This window comes from Heptranchias perlo, chromosome 18 (genome assembly GCF_035084215.1).
Source record: "Heptranchias perlo isolate sHepPer1 chromosome 18, sHepPer1.hap1, whole genome shotgun sequence".
Lineage (NCBI taxonomy): Eukaryota > Metazoa > Chordata > Chondrichthyes > Hexanchiformes > Hexanchidae > Heptranchias > Heptranchias perlo.
Genome location: NC_090342.1, coordinates 15,642,046 through 15,667,132, shown reverse-complemented (window position 1 = coordinate 15,667,132; position 25,087 = coordinate 15,642,046). Strand labels below are relative to the sequence as shown.

Genomic DNA, 25,087 nt, shown 5'->3' with positions numbered 1-25,087 from the left:
CCTGGCCCATCTCAGACCATAAGAATATCTGTATTTTGTTTATAATATAATATAAAACATAATGGACCAGATTTTCCTGTGAGCAGCGCCATTTGTTAGACTTGCACTTGACCTTAGACTTCTCATGGGCTTTTGCGCGGCAAGTTCTTCTCGTGGGGTGCTCAAACCAATATGGCCCCCTCTCCTGGGCATCTGGGACCTGTGTGAACAAGGCAAGCAACTGTGTATCCCCTTAACCAATCAGATTGAAGCATGTTAATAAGCAGCACAGAGTCAGAACCAGGAAGTGTATGTTAGAATAGTGAATTCAATGTAAAATCAGGTACAGAAAGCAAAATAGAGAGGGTAAGAAATATTGATTTAAGAGACAGAGATAAAAGAGACAGAAAGAAAAAGTAAAAGAATAAAACATTTTAATTTTTTTTAAACATACAACAATAAAAATCTGAAGGAATTAGACTCCACGCTTGTAAAAGTTAATTTTCAGTGCCAGAGAGGTTGTTTGGCAGTCATTAAGACTTACCATGCCGTTAAAAGTGTGCTTAGACTTGAAATGACTTGACTTACCTTTGTTAAGCGAAATTAGTTTGTATACATCAGGTCAGTGCAGGAACTTCACACCATCCCATTCATTTGAATGGAGAGTCAGCCGGCGAGATGTCGTTCACAGAGGAGGGTCGCATTTAGTACAGCAACTTCTGGATTTCCGCGTTTAACTGCGCAAGTGCAGTCGCTGGAAATTGCTGTATTGGATGCACAGAAATAACAGTGAATCTTGTTAGTCTCGCCATTATTTTCACAGGAAAATCCAGTCCAATGCATATGTGTTCTTATTAGGATTTTTGGCTGTCCAGTACTGTAAATAATTTTAAATTGATCTCTGTTACTGAGGCTGAGCTAGATATCCATGTTTCTCTCTGGGGGAAGGAGTGAAATACACATTTAGTTGTCTCAGGCTACAGCAACTTGGATCCATAAATATTGAAATAGTGTAACTTTGTTTTTCTTTTCTTCTCTGATATCTCTGGTTACATTTGAAGAAATATGTATCTCTGTTGACCAGCTATGCGAAATTGACATTTTCTTGCTCTTTTGCTCTCCAGGTCAGGTTGTCTAATCTCATTAGTAATCAGATAAGGGATAGGGGATAAATAGCTAGAGGTTCATGCTTTTTCTGTCCAGGATGATGTTCATAGAATCATAGACTATTCCAACGCAGAAGCAGGCCTTTGAGCCCATCAAGTCTACACTTGTGTTTTTCTCCACCTGAGCCACCTTGTCTGATCCTATCATCTTGCTTGCTGTGCATACCCTTTATAATGTTTAATATTATATAGTAGATGTTCTTTGATGTTCTTCATGGGTAGTTCAGGACTTGATTTGTAATACTATTTAGCTAGACTTTCAAAAATTGCTTAAGATAGAAGTAATTTTGTTCTTCTCGCCCCAAAACCTTCGTTCATTGCCTTCATAGTGCCAGCAGAGTCAGAGCTAAAAATGGGATCTGACAGAGGCTCTGCAGAACTCAATCCCTGGTTCCCAAGTCTGTGGACTCAGATCTCTGGGATCAAGCTCTAACAAGAAAGATGCTGGATAAGCATCATACGCATATGGAAGCACCGAGGACCATCTTGGAGGATCTGAGACAGATTGCCTGGGGTTACAGCAAAGTCCAGTGCCATCCTCAGTGCCAGTATCCAAGAAGGAGTCAACACAAGGCAGCAGTACCTGTAGCAGGTGGTGGCACCATGAACCATGGTATCTGTTGTGACAGAGGAGCCTCCAGACCAGTTAGTGCATCCAAAGAGGGTGGTTTAACCACTGGCCTTCGGGCCTTATAGGATTGTTTGGAGAGAATGACGAAAAGCGACTTTCGAGAGCTTTGGGCCAGCATCTCTCAGTTCTGCAGAATCTAACCAATACCACCAAGTCTGCCCTCTTACTGGGCACTCAGATCCAGGATCCAACACAAGTGGTGTGCTTAGAGTTCACCTTCATGATACCATCCTTTCTCCTGATGACTGCTCATGTGACCTTTCCAGCCAGCCTCCTCAAATGCTTGCTCATGTAGGTATCTGGTTGAGGACCAGGTTGCCCATGCACTGCAGTGACAATGCATCCTCCTGAAAAGTCCTCCCAGAACTCAGAAGCCCTGAAATGAGATCCATCTCATTCCCAAGAAACTCATGGTACCACAATGCAACCAAACACCACAGCCATCTCTAATTTTTGCCCTGCAGATCTGTGATGCTTCCACACATGACATATCTGAAAGGCATGACATGATGTATATGTGCCAGATACCAGACTTTGACTTGTACAAATTTTTACACTACTGCAATTCTGTAGATGTTGTAGGGAATAAGAGTATACTGTATTTAAGAATTTAAAATCATATATGTATTAATATAAGCAGGGGAGCTCTCAACAGTGTCCTGGCCAATATTTATCCCTCAACCAACATAAATAAAACAGATTATCTGGGCATTGCTGTTTCTGGGAGCTTGCTGTGCCCAAATTGGCTGTCAACTGCTTTCCTACATTAAATAGTGACTATACTTCAAAAGTACTTCATTGATTGAAGGATATCCTGAGGTCATGAAAGGCTCAACAACAACAACAACAACAACAACAACTCCTCACATTTATATAGCGCCTTTAATATGGTAAAATGTCCCAAGGCATTTCACAGGAGCATTATCAAACAAAATTTGACACCGAGCCACATAAGGAGATATTAGGACAGGTGAGGTCAAAGAGGTAGGTTTTAAGGAGCGTCTTAAAGGAGGAGAGAGAGGTAGAGAGGCAGAGAGATTTAGGGAGGGAATTCCGAAGCTTAGGGCCTAGACAACTGAAGGCACTGTCGCCAATGGTGAAGTAATTAAAATCAGGGATGCGCAAGAGGCCAGAATTGGAGGAGCGCAGAGATCTCGGAGGGTTGTAGGGCTGGAGGAGGTTACAGAGATAGGGAGGGGCGAGGCCATGGAAGGATTTGAAAACAAGGATGAGAATTTTAAAAGCAAATTATTGCTGGACCGGGAGCCAATGTAGGTCAGCGAGCACAGGGGTGATGGGTGAACGGGACTTGGTGCGAGTTAGGATACGAGCAGCAGAGTTTTTCTTTCTTTTATATATTTAGGACATTCAGTCAATTATAAGATCAATAGAGATTAGACACACATTTGTATGAAACTTTCTTAACAGAAAACTGAATTCAACAACGTACCAGTCAGCAGTGCAGCTCAGTGCCCCTGTGTAAAGATGCATTTGCAATGTTCCCTCTTGACAGGCAAAATGGAATTTACAGCCAGGCAATAGATTGGATTCTGGCAGGCCATGCTTCACATTTTACATTCAGACCAGCAGTATTGCTTATTTTCCTTCTAGTGTGCAGTACTTTTGCACTTGTCTGAATTAAATTCCATCTGTCATTAATCCGCCCACATACTTAGTCTGTCATTTGATATTAATGTAAGAAATCTATGTGCAGATCATCAAACATAGTGGACACTTCACTGAGGCCTGTTATGATTTTTATTTCCACAAGAGAGGCAAGCATATAGCTCATGTCATGAGCAGAACAGTGAATTATGGCAAGGTCTAAAAATGGAAATAAAAATCATATCTCACAAACCACTAAGAAGCATGGTTTTCATAACAGTGTGTGTGATGTTTCACATTAAAAAAAATAAATCTTTAATTTAACTTTTTAATATTGTTTTTAGCTGGGAAATAAAAAGGAAACCATGCTGGGATGTCACTGTTTTATTGTGACCTCATCAGGTCGGACATATGAAATTTATTTTCATAACTCTGAAACCACAGAAGACTTGGTTCAAAACCAGTCTGTATCTGGTGGTTCTCTTGCAGATTAATCTCATCACCAGCCCATTGTATTCATTAAAAAGCTCAGAACTCCACTGAGTTCTGTCATTCTGTTGAAGTTTAATTTTAGCTTGCAACGTGCTTCTTAAAGGGATAGTCCTGGAGAAAAAGTGTTTGGAAAAATTTTTTTGTTGGGCAAAGGAGAGGAGTTAATCACAATAATATCATGTGACTTATGTCCTTATTTTGGCTTAGTTTGATAACCAAATTTAAGGCTTGCCATGTACTTTTTCATTGCTTTCATTTTAAAAAAAGTATCCGTGTAGTATTGTTAAAAAAAATTGGTTTTAGTGCATAGAGTGCTATACAGATGTCAAATTGCTAACCAAGCATAAATAAAATAGCAAGACACAATTAGATTGGGGTCCTGTTACTTTGGTTATTTAGCTCAAAATATTTATAGAAATTAATGGCAGGATTCCTTGATGGGGCTCGGCATGTTTATCCAGTGAGGACCTGAGCCATACAGACATCCAGTTTTTGCTGAGTTAGCTGATTTAATCTGGGGCACCAGTGGACTGCTACAGTTGGCTTCATTTCCCTTGGATCTGGGAGGGAAAAGTCAGCCAGGGTTCTCATTCCTCATCGCAATTCAGATACCCCTACTTGAAGTACATGTATGTGCACAGCAGCTGAGAATGGGATTGGGCTCAGCTACAATGGCTCCTGTGGTTGAATAGCCTGTTGACACTCCCTTAGGCTTACACATGAAGAATGGCCATTTGGATGAGGCTTCCAGAGGGCAACTGGTGCCCATGGAACTGTATCCCAACAAGGAGTCACCTACCTCCGGAGTGGGTGTAAACTGGGGCAAAAAATAAATAATGGCAGTGAAAGGGTTTAAGGATGAACTCCATTTTAACTGCAAAAGAATGAGCTGAAAAGGCAGATACTATTGTTAGCAGTACTTATTGTGCCGTCTGTTCTGCAATAACTGAAATTACATACAGACCACCATTTTTGAAGTATAGATCATAGCCCTATTGGCTTCCTTAATTGTGGTAACTTAATTGTAGGTGGGCATTTCTTGTGGCTGGCATTTCCTGTGCTGGGTATAGAAAAACAATACTTTGAAGAACGTGCTCACAAGCTCATATCTATAGGAGTTCCTTGCAACATCATGAGGGCATTTCTTCTCTTCCGGGCGGTGTATCAGTAGGGCAGCACTTCTGCCCACTCGTTGGTATCTGCCGCAGTCCTGACCCATTTTTCTGGGCCAGGGCTCATTGCACTTGCACGGTGGGCTCTTGGCTGCATTCTTGCCAGCTAGAGAGAGCCTACCAGTGTATCAGCGGGAATGTCATTGAAGCACCAGATTAGGGGGCCAAGAGACCTTAAAGAGGCCGAAGCACCCCGTATCAGATGTAAGGTTCCCCAGGCTTTCAGGTAAACGTTTGGGGCCACCCAGAGGGAAAGGCGATCACTACAAGGCCCTCTCCCTCCAGTGGGAGAACTGAGTCTTTTAGCTGGTTAGCACATGATCAACTAATAAAAAGTGGAGCAGCATTCATTTGATCTTGCACAAAGATTGTGCATAGGCTGGAGACAGAAGCTGTTCTTTAGTAAATTACACTGTGCTGAGGAATGTTTATTTTTGTCATTACAATCTGTTCTGGTTGGAGAAGGAACTGAGCGAATTGTCTGCTGTGCTTATATACTCGTAGCTTCCAAGTGGCCGAAAATTGCAGATTTTCCAGCATATGCACACATTTTATTTTTAAACAGTTTTCCTCACCTCCGGCCCTAACTCCAAAAATATCTCTTCCATTATGGAACATTCTGAGGGGACCACTGACCCATAGCCTGAACTTCCAAATTGCGCTCCAAGCAAACAAAGCTTTGCCAGAGGCGTTTCATCATCTACCACTTTTTGTCACTGTCTCTTGCAGAAGATCGTGCAACAAATTTCGATGGAATTGATTTTTGTGAATTCTCGCTCCTAATGTGGAGTTTCACCCGCAAGGAGTGCATGTCAGGAGTTTGGCCACAAAGATTAATATTAATGACTGTGCTGGGAATGTGGATCCATAAGTTTTACCCTTATAATTTAATTAATCCCCTATCACATCTTTCAGTGCATCCTAAAGCACTTCACATCCAATCAATTACTTTTGAAGTACCTTTACTGTTATGTAGATATACACAGAAGCCAATTTGCCTACATAGTATGGTGAAGTTTTGGAGTGGAGCTTGAACCTGTGACCATCCAGTCAAAAGTGCTACCAACTGAGCCAAGCTGACAGTACTAGGATGGTCTTTGAGAATTCTTTGCTGTTTTTATACTTGACTTTTCTGTCTGTGCCATTGTCATGATTGATGTTTTGATGGGATTGATGTTGTTCTAACTCATGTGGAAGGTTTCATATCTTGCTCTTCGCCGACTGTCAGATCTGATTCAATCCTGGTGGCCATTATGCTGCCTCTCGTAAAAGATTTGCTTATTGCACCTGGCATCTCAGTTAGTTTGAAGCAGTGACCCAGCTTTATTCCTGCTCCTAACTTCTCTAACTGTAAAAATGTAACTTTATTGAAAATATGTCAATTGCCGTCTTCCTGCCCCAACCCCCACTCCACACAGCCATTACATGGCACTTTGCCAAAACTGTCTCCCAAAATTTCAGTGAATCCACCTTTCTCCTGTTGGTTTAGTTACTAGATCTCCTAAAGAGAAGGCTGAACATTTGGGCCCACTTTTCTTCTCCTAACTCTAATCTTGCTGAAGAACCTGTTTTCATTGCACCATTGTTATAACAGTAAGATCAACATCAAATTTTATCCCTCCCCCCCAAACATGCTTATCAGCTTCTGTGCTCTGGACTCCAAAAGGGCTCCTCATCCTGATGGTATCCCTCCAATTATCCTCAACATTTGTTGAATTTGCCCCATCTAATGCAGTCTCATTCATTTCTTTCTCTAGAAATTTGCAGTTGTTCCTCCAGTGTCTAAGAAAGCTGATCCCTCTAACTATTGCCATATTGCTCTTACATCTGCTATTTTCTAAAATTATAGAAGCTACTGTTAACTCTCAAATTATACATCACCTTGAATGTTCTAGCCTAACCCATGAATGCAAGTATAATGTTTGGCATGGTTGTTCCACTAGTCATTTTCTGGCCTAGGTTATGGACCTGTGGAATTCCTGTATTAAATTGTTTGGTCATTCTTTTTATGTCCTCCGACTTCCAACCAATTAATTATCTGCCCCTGTCTTGTGTAAGTGAGTTTGTTTGTGTCTGTGTCTCTGTCTGTCTATTTCTCTCTCTTTCTTGTGTTTTGGATACTACTATGGGCATTGCTCCTCTAACTTTCCTCTCTTGTTCCTCTTAACCTCCTGTCCTACACATTCCTCCTCCCTACATTCTCACTATGTTGAAAAGTACCATCTTCTACAACAACTCATTCTTTCCCAGTGCCTCCAAAGTGAAACTCATTACCAACTTCAGTTTTTCCTTTCCAAAATTGACGTCACTACAACCTACTTCATCTCATGTTTTCTCCCAATTTTTCAACCTTGGTTGGCCTTTCTCCTATGTTTCTCAATTAGATGTATAAAAAACCATTCACCCACTTTCAGGCTATTTCTTAGTGCCGATGCACTGCTAAATACTAAATTAACATAACACGGGAACAGATTTTCTGGTTATTGCTTGGTTGTATTGGATCACCTGGGAACGGGCAGAGAGGATCACACATCAGTAATGAAGTTCACCCGATTTCCTGTCCTTTAATTTAAATAGACATAAAATCAGACAGGCTGTTATCAGCATGCAGTCCTCTCTGCCCGATTCCCCGCTATGTGCTGCGCCCAGGCAATAACCAGAAAATATGTCTTAGTAGTCTGCTTTAAACATCTTATCAAGAAGCAGTTATTTAATATTTATTGAACAATTTAATTATGGGTGTCAGCTGTGGCTCAGTTGGTAGCACTCTGGCCTCAAAGTCAGAAGGTTGTGGGTTCAAGTCCCACTCCGAAGACCAGATCTAGGCTGACACTCCAATGCAGTACTGAGGGAGTGCTGCACTGTCAGAGGTGCTGTCTTTCAGGCGGATGTAAAAGATCCCATAGCACTATTTTGAAGGAGAGCAGGGCAATTCTCCTGGCCAATATTTATCCCTCAACCAACACCACCAAAACAGATTATCTGGTCATTATCACATTGCTGTTTGTGGGACTTCGCTGTGTGCAAATTGGATGCTGCATGTCCTACACTTCGAAAGTACTTAATTGGCTGTAAAGCACTTTGGGATGTCCTGAGGTCGTGAAAGGTACTATATAAATGCAAATTCTTTCTTTCTCAAGTTGTGTTGTGCTTTAAGTCATCCCTTTTAGTGTGTCCAGTTTAAGTGCTTCAGATATTTAACTCCCCCTCTCCCCCCACATAATCACCTAGTGATTCCCTGCAACTTCTCTTACTTAATAGCTTGCTTGTTCATCTTGAGCTGGTGGCATTTGTTACCTTGTTGCCGTTATTATTTTCTACCTAAGCTACTTCTAGATGAGGTTTTGAAACTTGGCATGTTGTGATGTATTAGTCTTTCCTAATATGTTTGTCATAAATTTATGTTAGTTGCTAGAACTACCATGAGCCAGAGTCTGTACACAGGAAATTATGGTGCCAATCAACCAAGTTCCCATGGTGACAGGAAGCACTGGTAGGTTGGATATTGATTCACGTTTGTCTTTTGTGCTCTATGCATCACATGCTTTTCCTTTTTGGCCCAACTTAAGAAAAGCTAATCAACACTTTGCATCAAAGCACCAAATTTGCAAGCTGTACAACTTGACAGCATTTTGGTGGGCTTAATAGGACTATCAAGATTCTTTGTGAACCTTTTGCATCATTTATGCTACTCCCAAAGATTTTGAAAATATCCGACAAGCAACGTAACATGATCTTGTAATTCAGCAAAACACGAAACATTTCGGATCCAGATCTGGACATTAGCAGAAGTGGGAAAATGGAGGACGAACTTTAAAAACAAATGACTTTAGACCAACTGCTTATTTTCTTGCCTCATGTGACCAGGACACTCACCCTTTCCTTTTTAATGGAGTACAAGAGACATACAGACCAGGGTTAAAGCTTTAGACAAAAGCAGAGAAGGAAATGATACTTTGTGAAGACATGCCCCCTCTCCCTTTACAAGGGGCACTCCCTCTCTTGCGGCAACTTTGAAAAATTGTGCCCTTTGTTTACAAGGTCAAGGGAATCCAGTGGGAATTTCTGATTATTTTCTTCACTTGTGGGAAAACCTGTGGGAGGTTTTACTCCCTATCACATGTAGCATGGGAACAAAATGCCCTTTTTAATCAAAGAAATAGAGCACTGTACATAGAACATTATATGTATCACATGCAAATACTTACAGGAGAGACCTCCTGCAAATTTCATTGAATGTCCATTTTAAAATGTTTAATTTTTTCCCAAATATTTTCAAAGGCTGTAAATAGTCCATTCTTAAAAACATCTTTAGTCCTGCTACATTTCCTCTGGGACACACTAAAAGGGATGTGGCAGAGCGATCCTTATTAAAACATCCTAATAAGGAAGACAAAGGAGAAAGTGAATGGAGATTTACAGATGGTATTGCAGTTCAGGCAGTTTGTCAAGGTGGATTGTTTTTGGATACTGTGCTTCACTCCATCCTGTATATCTTGATTTTTAAAGCAGTTCTAATAAGTGAACAAAGGTCACTTATAAGATGCCTCACACTTGATGTTAGCTTATTCCTGAATGACCTAATCCAACACAAATTCTGCAATATACTCCTGGTATCGCTCTAGATTAATACCCGCTTTTACAGTTGTGAGCAGCAGCAGCAGTGAGCTATACTGCCTTGCACAACTTTCAAATTGCAGAAAAACACTGCACATTCACTAAGTGAATACCAATTAAATGTTTAATGTTGGTAAAGAGGCTACTGTCCTATCATCTCTTATTTTTTTCAACATTAAAAACTTAAAACAAAATCCAGTGGACTGTTTTGAAACTATAAAGTATAAAAAGTTTGCTTGCTCCAGATGCAGTTGTTCTACAGTGGACATGAAGCCCAAGTAATGCAAAACTACCTCCTTTGGGTTGTCCTGCACCTGAAATCAAAACACAAATATAAAGCCAAAGCCACTTTAAAAGGGGCAAAAATGTGCAGTATAACTGGTCTGAAAGTGTGTGTGCTGGTACAGAATAGTCTAAGCTTTGCTCATAAGATGACAGCCAATTTAGCCCATCCTAGCTCATTCATCCAGCAAAGAGCCTACAGTTCCCCCAACCCCCCCTCTCCTCCCTGCGTCATCCAGATATTTCTTAAATAATTCCAAGGGTCTTGCCTCCACTACTTAACCAAGAAGTTTATTCCAAGTGTTGCTCACTCTTTGGGTGAAAAAGAACTTCCTGACATCAGTCCTAAATTTTCTTTTCACCAGTTCCACCTGTTTTACTTGTCATTGTTTAACTTGAAGTCTACTGGATTTACCTTTTTTTTATAATGTTTTGCAGTCTTTTATATACCACAGAGGTTCCCTTTCAATTGCTTGCTTTCAAGGCTGAAGAACCCAATTTTGTCCATTCTTTCCTCATAACTCAGTCAGCCGTGGCTCAGTGGTAGCACTTTCGCCTGAGTCAGAAGGTCTTGAGTATGTAATGTCGGCTTGATACTTCAGTGCAGTACTGAGGGAGCACTGCACTGTCAGAGGGGCCGTTTTTTGGACGAGACATTAAACTGAGGCCCCGTCTGCCCTCTCAGGTGGTCGTAAAAGATCCCTTGGCACTATTCAAATAAGAGCAGGGGAGGTCACCCCAGTGTTCTGGACTATATTTATCTCTCAACCAACATCACTGAATGATGATGACTAAATGGTCTGGTCATTATCTCATTGTGGGAGCTTGCTGTGTTTCCTACATTACAACAGTGACTACACGTCAAAAAAAAAACTTCATTGGCTATTAAGTACTTTGGGGTGGAATCATAGAAATTTATAGCACAGTAGGAGACCATTCAGCCCACCGTGTCTGTGCTGGCCGAAAATAAGCTACCCAGCCTAATCACGCTTTCCATCTTTTGGTCCGTAGCCTTTTGGGTTATGGCACTTCAAGTGCATATACGTTTTTAAATGTGAAGAGGGTTTCTGCCTCCATTAGCCTTTCAGGCAGTGAGTTCCAGACCCCCACCACCCTCTGGGTGAAAAAAATTCTCCTCAACTCCTCTCTAATGCTTCTACCAATTACTTTAAATCTATGCCCCCTGGTTATTGACCTCTCTGCTAAGGGAAATAGGTCCTTCCTATCCACTCTATCTAGGCCCCTCATAATTTTATACACCTCTCCCCTAAGTCTCCTTTGTTCCAAAGAAAACAACCCAGCCTATCCAATCTTTCCTCAGAGCTAAAATTCTCCAGTCCTGGCAACATCCTCGTAAATTTCCTCTGCACCCTCTCTTGTGCAATCACATCTTTCCTGTAATGTGGTGACCAGAACTATATGCACTACTCTAGCTGTGGCCTAACTAGTGTTTTATATAGTTCTAGCATAACCTCCCTGCTCTTATAATCTATGCCTCGGCTAATAATGGAAAGTATCCCACATGCCTTCTTAACCACCTTATCTACCTGTCCTGCTATCTTCAGGGATCTGTGAACATGCTCTCCAAGGTCCCTCTGTTCCTCTACACCTCTCAGTATCCTCCCATTTATTGTGTATTCCCTTGCCTTGTTTGCCCTCCCCAAATGCATTACCTCACACTTCCCTGCCCACCTGACCAGTCCATTGATATCTTCCTGCAGTCTACAGCTTTCTTCCTCACTATCCGTCACATAGCCAATTTTTGTATCATCTGCAAACTTCTTAATCATGCCCCCTAATTTAAGTCTATATACCACAAAAAGCAAGGGACCTAGTAGTGAGCCTGCGGAACCCCACTGGAAACAGCCTTCCAGTCACAAAAACATCAGTGGGCAATTACCCTTTGCTTCCTGCCACTGGGCCAGTTTTGGATCCAACTTGCCACTTTCCCTTGGATCCCATAGGCTTTTACTTTTCTGACCAGTCTGCCATTGCTAAAATCCATGTAGACTACATCAAATGAGTTACCCTCATCAACCCTCCTTGTTGCCTTCTCAAAAAATTCAATCATGTTAGTCAGATACGACCTTCCCTTAACAAATCCATGTGGGAGCTTGCTGTGTTTCCTAAATTGCAACAGTGACTACACTTCAAAAAAGAATGCTTTGTTGGTCGTAAAACACTTATGGATGTCCTGAGGTAATGAAAGGCACTATATAAATTCAAGTTCTTCTTCTTCTTCTTCTTCTTCTTCTTCTAGTGATCAGCCTGGAGATTTTTCTTTGCACCTTTTTCAGGGCTTGGATGTCTCTCTTGGTGACCAAACCTAGACACAGTGTTCAAAATGCAGCTGGACCCGGGCACTGTATAGTTTTAGCATGACATTGCTGTAAACCCATTTCTGATGTGCAAATATCTAATAAGTCCCAGTTTGTTCATGACTTGGCTGGTATTTGTCCAGTCATTCCTGTTATATACTGTCTGTTTGCTCTGCAGGGATTCGATTTTCATAAATCACCAATGTGAAATAATACCTGGCCAGCAGGGGGAGTTGCTGAGTGAATGGGAGCAAAAAAACCATTGGGCAACTTGCCATAAGTGACCTTTGCCCAGTTCTTAGTGACGAATTACAAAGTGGGGTAGGTCTAGCCCAGATGTCTATGTGGTGGAAGGGAACTAAATGCAAAGGTTAAAGTAAGAAAAAAGCAAATGGATGGGAAATGCAGCAAAACTGATCTGTTTATAGCTGCACAAAAATACCTGGTTTGTTTTTATTAAAGATTATATACATCAGATGAATTTACTGTTGGTTGTTCTTTAGCTGTTTTCCTCACTATTTGGAGGAAACACATTGTAATATTGAAAATCTAGTGCATCATATGTTAGTGCAGCCTCCTGGCAGGGAGATGCCAGATCACAACAGTATTCAAACACATTGTTCATTTTTTATTGTCAACGTCAGACTACACTTCCCCTGTTATTATGCCTGTTCCTTTCATCCTTATTGCTAAATCGGTAAATATTTTTCTTTATGTTTGAATCCCAAAAGCAAGTAACTTTATTACATTAAAAATGTAATGTTTATTCACAGTTAGTAGCCAGTGAAACCATTAATTGCAATTGTTATTCTTGCAGCAGGCAGTGAATCTCATTACACCTGCTTTAATCTGTTTCAGCTGAATGCCAGTTCTCCCGGATGAAGTCAGATAAACGTGAAACTGCATTTTCCTATATAATACTAAAACAGAAGTGTTTGCAATTATTGGGATGTCATTTGGGTGTATTCACTTCAGCTAATTTGAGGGTATAGACCACAAATTTCAAAGATCCCAGTGTCATATCAATTCATTTTTGAATGTTAGTGGAGTCTCTCTGAAATGCTTTATGTGCTGCCTCAGAGAGCATTGACTGTGGATGTTAAGAGGTTTCCAGTTTTTACTGAGGATTTTGAAATTGCTTATAAAATATTAATTAATTTCATGTGGCAGCCTTGGCTCAGTGGTAGCACTCTCGCCTCTGAGTTACAAAGTTGTGGGTTCAAGCCCACACAAATCATCAGCACACAATTTAGGCTGACACTTCAGTGCGGTACTGAGGCGCCATACTTCAGATGAAATGCTAAACTGAGGCGCTGTATGCCCTCTCAATTGGACGTAAAAGATTTAATGGCACAATTTAAAAATCAGGGCAGTTCTCCAAGCTTCCTGGCCAATGTTTATCCATCAACCAACACTGCCAAAAAAACAGATTATCTAGTCATTTATTACATTGCTGTTTGCAGAACCTTGCTGTACACAAATTGGCTGCTACAATATGCCTACATTACACCAGTGACTGCACTTCAAAAGTACTTAATTGGCTGTGAAGGACTTTGGGTGACACGAAAGGCACTATATAAATATAAGTTATTTCTTTCTAAATGGCAGAGGCGTATAGGGAGGGAAGGCCAGAGCTTGGAGCCGAGGTGGATCAAGGCACAGCTGCCAATAGTGAGGCAAAGAGAGTGGGAAATGCACAACAGGCCAGAGCCAGAGGAATGGAGAGCTAACGAATGGAGGGTATTCATCACCTGTGGATCCATAGTCCAGCAATGAGCCAATGCCTTGGGGAGGGGGAGGCAAATTTTGCTATAATGGGGGGAAAAAAATGACAGAAGATGCATGTATGAAATTGAAGGATCAAGATCCGTAGCAATAATGGAAAATTAATAAAGGTGGCTAGTGAAGGATTTTCTTTACAGTAAATCCCCCATCCCCCTCCCCCTTAACAACAAACAAGTGATTAAAAACTATAGTAGTTAGAATTTTAAAAATGTAACTATATTTTTAAAATGTGATTGCCAAGTGCAATAAATTGGCTGTTCCACTGATGATTTCACAACCTGATTGTTAGATGTACATTGCCCATTTAACTTCCAATGGAATTGCTCATTTAACAAGAAAAGAAGAATGCAGTTTTTGTATATTTATATGTGGGTATTTAACCATTTGAATTTTAGTTTGAACAGTTGATCCAGCATTTATTTAACCTGGATATTTAGGTAAAAGTTGAGAACTTTACTTTTTCCAATTAAAATGTGTGGATCATTCTGAACATCTTCCTATGTAGGTTTAATCTCTACGAAAACCAATTCTGTGAAAATTGTTGAAAACCTCAATACTCAGAATGCCTGTAGACTTCTCTGACCGTTGCTTTGCATGCTAAAAAGTAATTTTGCAGTCAAATTAATCTACAGGAACACAAGGAAGGTTGTGTAACTAGCACTTGTGAGAAGTCAGTTCCCTTCGATTTAGTGTACTAATCTTATCGGGGCCAGGACAGAGGTGCTTTGGCAGTACATTAGAAAGCGTGATTAAAAGGGGAAAGCTGAAATTGCTCTCATGTCAGCTGTTTTCCTTCACAGGATACTGAGTGGTTCCTGTCGCTACCAGATACTGATTGCATAAAACCTCAGTCCAGAAGTGCTTGTCAAAAATCATTTCCTCAGCCAATTTGGACCCGCTGAGGTTGGAATGGCTTTGTCACATCCAAGGTGGCCTTCATTGTTCAGAGAGCCGGGGTTCAGTCATTCTGATTATAGCAGATATCCGCACTAGATGCTTATGCTGTTGCTTTGCCCAGGCGTTAAAAGGACAGCATCCTGAACAAACGGCACTGGCATACATAAAACATTCCTCAAGCGTGATTTATAGGTTCGCTGTAATATTCACATATAAAAGTATGCTGTAAACAGTCTTAGGAGGTATATGACTAAATATTCATCCATTGTTCCTTTGTTCTTATTGTACCGATCTGTTCACAAAGAATGAATGTAATTATTCTATTGGGTTAAATCCCATTTGATTTCTATACGCTATTTACATGATATTTTAACTGTGATCTGCTTCTAATTTAACACGGTAGGGTTAATTATCCAAAGATGTATGTAGATCAGACCTATAAAATCAAACTTTCTATTTTCAGAAGGGCAAACAATAGTATTTCCTTTTCTCTAGTAGCCCTTGATATTAAAATAAATGTTACAAAGCACTCTGCCCCATTTTTAAAATAATGATGTGGATACATGCCAGTTTACTTTCAAACTAACTCTGCTCAGGGATCTGAGCTAACGTTTTATTAGCCTACTGATTCCAAACATTTACTAGTGAAACCCAACTTTCAGGCACTGAATGTCACGTGGTATGTTTTGAATTGGCAATATTAATGCCAGTCAAAAAATTTGTTGCATTTAATGATGATAAGCAGCATTTAACGAGTGAAGGCTAGTGTTTATTAGTAATGTACTGAGGGAGTGCTGCTTTTTGGATGAGATATCAAAGTAAGGCTCTGTCTGCCTGTTCGGGTGGATGTAGAAGATCCCATGGTATTAATTGAAGAAGAGTAGAGAATTCTGGTGTCTTGGCCAACATTTGTCCCTCAACCAACATCACTAAAACAGATTATCTGATCATTATCATCAAAATCAGATGATATGGTAATTTATTCATTTGCTGTCTGTGGGACCTCGCTGTGTGCAAATTGTTGCATCGGCCTACACAACAACGATGACTACACTTCAAACGTGATCCATTGATAGTAAAGCACTTTGGGGCATCCCTTAAATATTTTTAGTCAACAACTGAGGTGCTTTTTAATTGATTTGATTTCAACCTTTGCCTGAGATGCAATTTTTAAAAATTATTTGTTCATAGAATGTGGGCGCGCTGGCAAGGCCGGCATTTATTGCCCATCCCTAATTGCCCTTGAGAAGGTGGTGGTGAGCCGCCTTCTTGAACCGCTGCAGTCCGTGTGGTGACGGTTCTCCCACAGTGCTGTTAGGAAGGGAGTTCCAGGATTTTGACCCAGCGACGATGAAGGAACGGCGATATATTTCCAAGTCGGGATGGTGTGTGACTTGGAGGGGAACGTGCAGGTGGTGTTGTTCCCATGTGCCTGCTGCTCCTGTCCTTCTAGGTGGTAGAGGTCGCGGGTTTGGGAGGTGCTGTTGAAGAAGCCTTGGTGAGTTGCTGCAGTGCATCCTGTGGATGGTACACACTGCAGCCCCAGTGCGCCGGTGGTGAAGGGAGTGAATGTTTAGGGTTTATATTTTTACATATAGAACATTTGCCTGTATAACAAAGGCTATACTTTGTAAAGATAATTCATTGCATGTGAAGCACTTTGGGACATCTTAAGCATGTGAAAGGTACTTTCTTTTACTTGGGTGGTGTGTCACACTAACCATAAATCCAGGGGATGCCTAATTGAGTCAGAGAGTAGTACCTTATGTCTGATGCATGCTTTCACCTTGAATTGCCCTTGTACCAATGCTACCTTCCCTGAACACTGATTTGCCATCTTTCCTCTGATCAAGAGATCAAGAACAAATGGAGAACCAAAGGACCTGCACCATGACTTAGATTTTCTCTTGGCTGTATCGTCATCAATCTCTTCTATAAGCAAATGCCATGTCTCTTATAATCAGGAGTTTACTCTTACTGCCTAATATCTAGTCATACAAAAACCTGGGTTGTAACGATGAAAACCTCTTGTTTTGTGAACTTTATGCTATAATCTCACACATGTGCCCATGTGAACTTCTTCTACCTTCTGAAAGGTGGACTGTGAATACTCTAATGAGATGAGGCCAATTATAAATCAACAAGCTGATTGTTCACATATTATATGATAAATAAAACAGAATAACGGAATGTTCTAGGATTTTTTTGACCATTTCTCCAAAAAAGGATTTGGAAAATCAGTAACTTTAAATGTGCTTTAAAAGCTTTGGCCTAGGCATTTGAGCATGCAGGGGGTGTAGTGAAAGATCTCTGCACCTGTATGGATAGGCCCACGGTACACATACTATTGCGATGACAGCAGAGGCCCTCAGGTAAGTCCTTAAATGGGACCGGGAAGGAGGTGTCCAGGGAGGAAGGCTAGTGGTGATCGGGAGGGAGGGTAGCGATGATCGGGAGGGAGGGTAGCGGTGATCGGGAGGGAGGGTAGCGGTGATCATGGGGGAGGGTAGCGGTGATCGGGAGGGAGGGTAGCGGTGATCGGGAGGGAGGGTAATGGTGATCTGGAGGGAGGGTAGCGGTAATCATGAGGGAGCGTAGCGGTGATCGGGAGGGAGAGTAGCGGTGATCGGGAGGGAGAGTAGCGGTGATCGGGAGGGAGGGTAGCGGTGAACTGGAGGGAGGGTAGCGGTGATCTGGAAGGCGGGTAGCGGTGATCATGGGGGAGGGTAGCGGTAATCATGGGGGAGGGTAGGGGTAATCATGAGGGAGCGTAGCGGTGATCGGGAGGGAGAGTAGCAGTGATCGGGAGGGAGAGTAGCAGTGATCGGGAGGGAGAGTAGCGGTGATCGGGAGGGAGAGTAGCGGTGAACTGGAGGGAGGGTAGCGGTGATCATAGGGGAGAGTAGCGGTGATCGGGAGGGCGGGTAGCGGTGATCGGGAGGGCGGGTAGCGGTGATCGGGAGGGCGGGTAGCGGTGATCGGGAGGGCGGGTAGCGGTGATCGGGAGGGCGGGTAGCGGTGATCGGGAGGGCGGGTAGCGGGGAACTGGAGGGAGGGTAATGGTGATCATGGGGGAGGGTAGCGGTGATCGGGAGAGTGGGTAGCGGTGATCTTGAGGGCGGGTAGCGGTGATCGGGAGGGCGGGTACCGGTGAACTGGAGGGAGGGTAATGGTGATCGGGAGGGGGAGTAGTGGTAATCATGAGGGAGGGTAGCGGTGAACTGGAGGGAGGGTAGCGGTGAACTGGAGGGAGGGTAGCGGTGATCATGGGGGAGGGTAGCGGTGATCATGGGGGAGGGTAGCGGTGATCATGGGGGAGGGTAGCGGTGAACTGGAGGGAGGGTAGCGGTGAACTGGAGGGAGGGTAGCGGTGAACTGGAGGGAGGGTAGCGGTGAACTGGAGGGAGGGTAGTGGTGATCGGGAGGGGGGGTCGCGGTGAACTGGAGGGCGGGTAGCGGTGATCATAGGGGAGGGTAGCGGTGAACGGGAGGGAGAGTAGCGGTGAACTGGAGGGAGGGTAGCGGTGATCATAGGGGAGGGTAGCGGTGATCATAGGGGAGGGTAGCGGTGATCATAGGGGAGGGTAGCGGTGAACGGGAGGGAGAGTAGCGGTGAACGGGAGGGAGGGTAGCGGTGATCATAGGGGAGGGTAGCGGTGATCATAGGGGAGGGTAGCGGTGATCATAGGGGAGGGTAGCGGTGAACGGGAGGGAGAGTAGCGGTGATCATAGGGGAGGGTAGCGGTGATCATAGGGGAGGGTAGCGGTGATCATAGGGGAGGGTAGCGGTGATCATAGGGGAGGGTAGCCGTGGTCAGCAGCGGCCCGCATAGGTTGAATGTGGAGTCGGGAGGAGCTTCAATTTCAAGGCAGCAGGATCGATGAGGGTAAGTCGCTGCGGCCATTTTAACTGCCTGCACACCCGATTTTTGGGGTAATGGTGTTGCAAACAATTGGAAGTGCAAAAACCTAATCACCTGATTTGTTTATTTGAATTTAAATTTCCTGCCAAATTTGAAGGAGGCTTCAAGGATAAAACTGTACAACATACAACTTCTAGACTGTGTTCTAACATTGCAACACACTCCAGCCCAACGGGTATTCCACAGATTTCTAGATATATAGTTGCAGGAAAGAAACAAATTAGCCTAGCTTTTTTTCCACAGTTTAGACAATTCTATTGTGATCTTAATGGTTGGAAGAAATTCTTTCTGCCTGAGATCTACTGGGAATGGCATGTTTGTTTTTGCAGTGGCATGAATTCACTCTTTGAGATGAAACCAAATCCCTCATCCCGATCCATGGCCAAAGATGGATCTTCCATCTAATTAATGTCTTCCTTCCACCTGCACGCTTGTCATTTCATTTAACTCAACGGATCAGGCCAGAGTAGCAGTGGAGCAGTACTTGGAGAATGGGGGTTTGGAGCACAAAAAGGAAGCAACTCCCTAATCTGAACTGAGAAGGTTAAAGTGCAACGACTCTCTGCGGGCAGAAGTCCAGTTTAGTCAAATCCCAACCCAACAAATTAACCGAAGGCCGAGGATCAGGGCTCTGGGCGTTCCACGTTTGGAGAGCTCTGAACAAACATTGCAGAGAGTATTTAAAGAAATGACTGCGCTTAAATAAACAGTTGGAAGCCATCATCTGATAAGATACTTTTACATTGCAATGGGCAATGGCATAATTTTAGTAAAATACAAAAACTGGGCTGTGACCTACTCCATGATTTATGGCCCTGAGTTGTCAGGTGGTCTGGTGTGATGGACCGGTGAAGCTTCTTTTTACAGATTTTTGAAGTAAATATTCCATTAATCACTTTTTTTAACACCATTCCTAATTATACTGACTACATGAAACTAACTTTTCAGGCACGGTGTCACGAATTTACAGCTTCATCTAATTTTCAACACACCAGCCAGTTCAAGCTTTGGAAATAACGGGCATCATTAAAGTCAGACACAGAGTTTCCTTCACAAGCTGCCTGGTTCTCTTCTGCATATGAATTTATCAAGTACCTTTAAAGCAGCAACAAAAGGAGTAGGGAGTGAGACCGTTTCAATTAAGAGCAGAAGTTACTGTCGATTATTAGATAATAAAATACTGTGTAATATCACTTATTAGTGAGATTGGGATACTAGTGTTAAGAGAATGCATCTTTCAATATGTTTATTTACACAGCATACATCAACTTCATTTTAAAGGCAACTTTCCATACTATTCTGTAAAACTGTGCAAGAGTCCCTCTTTAAGTCACTGGGAAACTGGCTAATAAAAGCAGTCAGTTCAGCATTAAATATGGTTCCGAGTAATGAAAGACACTGTGCCCTTAAGAAACTAAAGTATTTTAAGAGGCTTGAAAACATTGTTGTATATATTTTACTCCCGATTGACTAGAAAATGTCGTTGTTTTAAAATGTAAAAACATCTTGCAGCTCCATATGGTTGAAGCCTTGCCATCACTGAAGCTGGGGCTCTAGCTATTGTGGCTGAGGAAAGTGCCTTTAAAAGGCCCTTCTGACAGATTTATGATCAGCTTACAGCCAGCCAGCCATCCATTCGAACAATTTGTGGGCAGTTTTCTTTTTGCAATATGTACATTTAAGAAATGGGTTCACATTGCCCAAATTTATTTAATGTAATACCATAGGATGAAATGAAACCTAGGCCCCAGAGGCAATGGGTTTAGCCCACTGTGACATCCAGTCCCCACCCATGCTGACGTTTAATATAATGTTAAAATTTGAGTTAGGGTCATCTGGTGTAGCAGTTAAAAATACACGGGACACTCCTGCATGGGACTCCAACTGATTAAATCTATAAAGTCATGAGGTGTGATTCTAATAACAGAGTTCTTGTTGTAAGCAACTGCTTGAATTTGGCAGTATGACTTGTCTCCAGGTTCTTTGGATTATAAAACAAATACAATATTGGAAAGATTAACCAACTATACCAAATTGGTCTCTGCCTATAACTTTAGTACACTGTCCTTCTGCATGTCAGTAGTGATGGATAGTTGGGCAGCAGCAGCAAGAACAACAGCAAAGCAACAACAAATATAGCACCTTTTAACGTGGAGAAATGTCTCAAGTCACTTCACAGAGACCTAAGAAGAACGGACATCAAGTCAAAGGAGAGATTATAAGGAGTGACCAAAAGTTTGGTCAAAGAGGTAGGTTTTAAGGAGGGTCTTAAAAGAGGAGAGGGAGGTGGAGAGGTGATGGAGTTTAGGGAGGGAATTCCAGAAAGTAGGACCCAGACAGCTGAAGGCATGGCTGCCAATGGTGGGTTGAAGGGAAGGGGGGAGCAGAAGAGGCTGGAGTCAGAGGAACAGAGTTTGGGGGAGGGAGTTGTCGGGTAGGAGGAGATGAGGACATGGGGGGATTTAAACACAAGGATTAGAATTTTAAATTTGAGACTTTGGGGGACCAGGAGCAAATATAAGTCAGCAAGGATGGATGTGATCGGCAAGCGTGACTTGGTGTGGGATACGATGGGGCAGCAGAGTTTATAAGAGGCAATCCAGGAGAGCATTGGAGTAATTGAGTCTGGAGGTGACAAACGATTGAATGAGGATTTCAGCGGCAAATGGGCTGACATTGAGCAGAGGCAGACAATGTTACAGGACTGGAAGTAGGCAGTCTTTATGTTGGAGGGGTATGGGTTTGCATGCTCAGGTCAGAGCCAAACAGGACTCTGAAGTTGCAAACAAACTGGTTCAGCTTGAGAACAGTACCCAGGGAGGGGGATGGAGTCAATGGCAAGGGTATGGACTCTGGTGGAAGGTGGGAAGAGAAGCCATTGCTGGAGTTGCTCTGGCTGCAATCAGATAGGAGATAGGTAAGAGGATAACCAAGTGAAGGCAGTCGCATTGAGCTGGACAACAGAGAAGAGGCATTGAAGAAGGATGGAGTGGTCGACTGTATCAAAGGCTGCAGAGAGGCTGAGAAAGACTAGGAGGGATCACAGTCATAGAGGATGCCATTTGTGACTTTGGTTAGGGCTGTTTTGGTGCTGTGAAATGGCTGAAAACCTGATTGAAGAGATTCAAATAGGTAGTTGTGGGAAAGATTGGCAAGGATTTGGGAAATGACAACAATGCTTAAGGACTTTGGAGATGAAAAGAAAGATTGGAGATGGGGCTAAAAGTCTACCAATCAAAATTCTAAAGCCTTTGATTTAATTTTCATGAGCTGTGGACAGAGATTTCACAATTTGATGAAAAAAAACCATCGGGTAAAAATTTCAGCGTACTATATAATATAAACACAGTAGCCCTGTGCATTGCTTGGCATAACACCCCTCTTGTGATGAGTGAAGGACATTGCATCCATCAAAGCCCATCATATACCTCTAGTATATTTACTCCATCATTCCAATTTTTTCCTTTTATGTGTAATGGATGAATTATATATTGGTGCAGAGTTTCAATCCCCATGTATTATTTCATTTACATAATGAAACTGATATCAAAGCGACAGGAGTTTTACATTGAAATGCGTCCTCAAATATGTCAGTTGCTTATAACTCTTAGCTGAAAAAAAATTGTGCACAGTCCTGAATGTAGAGTTAAAGTTACAAAAAACTGGCACAATGAAGGCAACTTAAAAATTGCATCGTAATGTTATGGAGTGTAAATGCTGCATTGTATGCATGTTTGATATTAATGCATTGCAAGAGTCAAAATGTAGGTGATGGGGGATATAAATTACGTTCATTTTCATCAGAAATCTATTATACTAAGTGGGCTGGATTTTCCTCCACCTGGTGAAAATGGGCGGGTTTTGAGAGCAAAATCCAGGAAAACGTGTTGGCGGAATGTCGGAATACTTGTAGCAGATCACCTCTCTTCCTTCTCCGCTGAATAATATGGCTGTGTGGGGAGAGAGACCCTAAGAGGGAAAGGGGTCTAATAAACATTTTCAAATTCTCTTTTTTCATAATTCACAGGAGAGGTTCAAATGTATCTCTTACTTTGGATATGAGTACCTTGGGAAATGTTGAATCATTCAGTATTGCTCCTACACCCCGTGAGAAAATATTCCAGGAGTATCTGCAGACTGCCAGCCGAGTGCTTACCAGATTGCAACTGAAAGAAATTTTAACAAGTGCTCAGTCCCTTCAAGCTGAATTCATGGTATGACACTCTGTGCAGTAAGTTGTATTTTTGTACCTCAGTTTAAACATACAAATTGTAATTGGTATAAAAATCTTGCCTACATATTCCATGGATATGGCAGGAACCAATTTTAGTTTAAGGTGCAATTTGAACTAGACAGGATCAAGCAATGGCTTGCATTTTAAAAACATTTTTCTCTGAAAGCTGACTACTTCAGTTGCTCTAATGTTATTTTTAAATATAAATTAATCCTTTTTGTTCAATAAATACAGTTCATCTCCTCTATGCCTAGATCTTGTGTTCAATATCTACATATGTGGATATTGAACACAAAACCTAGGCACAGACATTTGTTCACTAATATTAATCAATATGTAGAAAATCTTACATCTGATCCTCAAACATAATTGATGGCCTGTCATGAACCTTCCTTGATTACAGAGCAGGAAGATTTAATTAAGTTCTTTACAGTGATTCCAAGCAGCTATATTAACCACAGTGTGTCATTATGCTTACATTGTGATAAAGTCCCTGTACACCATCCAGTGCTTAATAGCTTGAACGTTAGCTATGTGGATCACAAAACCTTTTTAACCTATATTTTTATTGTGTTTTGCACAAACGATACAATCAAATGTCCTAATATGATATGAGTGTGGGAAAAAAGTGAAGAAAAAGGCAGAAAAGCTGCCCACAGTTTGACTACTAATTCTATAATTAATCCCATGATGCAGCTCATGAGGCAAGCTGCACACTTTTAAATTACAAGAGCACTGGTGTACCTCCCACTAAGTTAATGCTCCATACATTCTTTAGGAGTTCCACAGAAAAGTTTCACTTGGCACTCCCATGCTGGAGGATCAAATTAGTATGTGGGGTGGGAGACAGAAAGAAGAATTTGAGCATGGATTCTATATTTTGCTTTAAATGACACGCAGGTTTAACCAAAATATATGTTACAGAATTCTTTACCTGACAACAGCTGTGTGTTTTTGCAGCATGGTATGCAGTGCTTTAAGCAGATTGGAATTTCTGATGCTTGTGTTTTTTTTATTCTCTTCAAATAACAGGAAATTCCCATGAATTTTGTGAATCCCAAAGAGCTGAGTATCCCCTGTCATGGAACTAAGAATAGATATAAAACTATTTTGCCAAGTAAGTTCACCTGTTAAATAATTCACCTTTCACTGTTAAGTATTTGCCTTGAATATCTTATAAAAAATGTTTATTTTCCTTATTATTCAAGCTACATTAGCCAAGCCTGTGTTGGTTAGTAAAATATGTAACATATTCATACAGATATGTGCATTTAAATGTACTCCTGCTTACAATTGGAGTCAGGAGCAGATTTGAAGTGCCAGTGAGAAGAGTGAGCATATGTTGGCTGCCACCTTCTAGTTGCTGTACCAGTTGCTAACTTCCTCCACACATTAGGCCAGTGGGGAAAAGCAAAGCACTGGATTTTGAACAGGTAGGGAAAACATTATAATGATAGCAAAACAATTGATTTACATAGTCAGGCCAAGAGTATACCTTTGCACAAAATCAATAGCATGCATAAAATTCCCATTTTACACTATAATATCTTGAATCATTAGGAGACAGTATATAACTATAAAACTAATCCATTTTAAAACATACCTGATCGATATAGTTTTGGAGTCCACAGTCTTGATTTGTTCTTTTTCAGATACAGAGACAAGAACACATGCAGAGTGAAGCACTAAAACCCCTAACTACATTTGTGTATAAAGTTTTGCTTTTCACAATGATATTGCACCATATACCCCATTTAATTAAACTAGAAAGTTGGGATATATGTCACACAGTTCAGTTGAAGCCAATTGTCGCACCTCTGCCACCATCCCATATACGGTCATCTAACTCAGCATAGACCAGGTATCGAACCTGGGATCTTTCTGACATTAGGCCCACAAAATTTTACATTATTACCTCAATAATGCATGCTTGTTTAACAAACCTAAACACCTTCATGGAAACTGTATATTAAGGCATACACAGGA

At 41.7% G+C, this 25,087-nt stretch overlaps 1 protein-coding gene across 1 annotated transcript in view; it reads left to right on the top strand.

Moving 5' to 3' along the window:
* The window catches only part of LOC137334618 (receptor-type tyrosine-protein phosphatase R-like), a 188,558-nt gene that overhangs the window by 82,590 nt on the left and 80,881 nt on the right, over nucleotides 1-25,087 (top strand). The window contains exons 7-8 of the mRNA XM_067999436.1: nucleotides 22,895-23,081; nucleotides 24,134-24,218. Of these exons, the coding sequence (XP_067855537.1) occupies nucleotides 22,895-23,081; nucleotides 24,134-24,218 (272 nt within the window). The remainder of the gene's footprint in view (nucleotides 1-22,894; nucleotides 23,082-24,133; nucleotides 24,219-25,087) is intronic.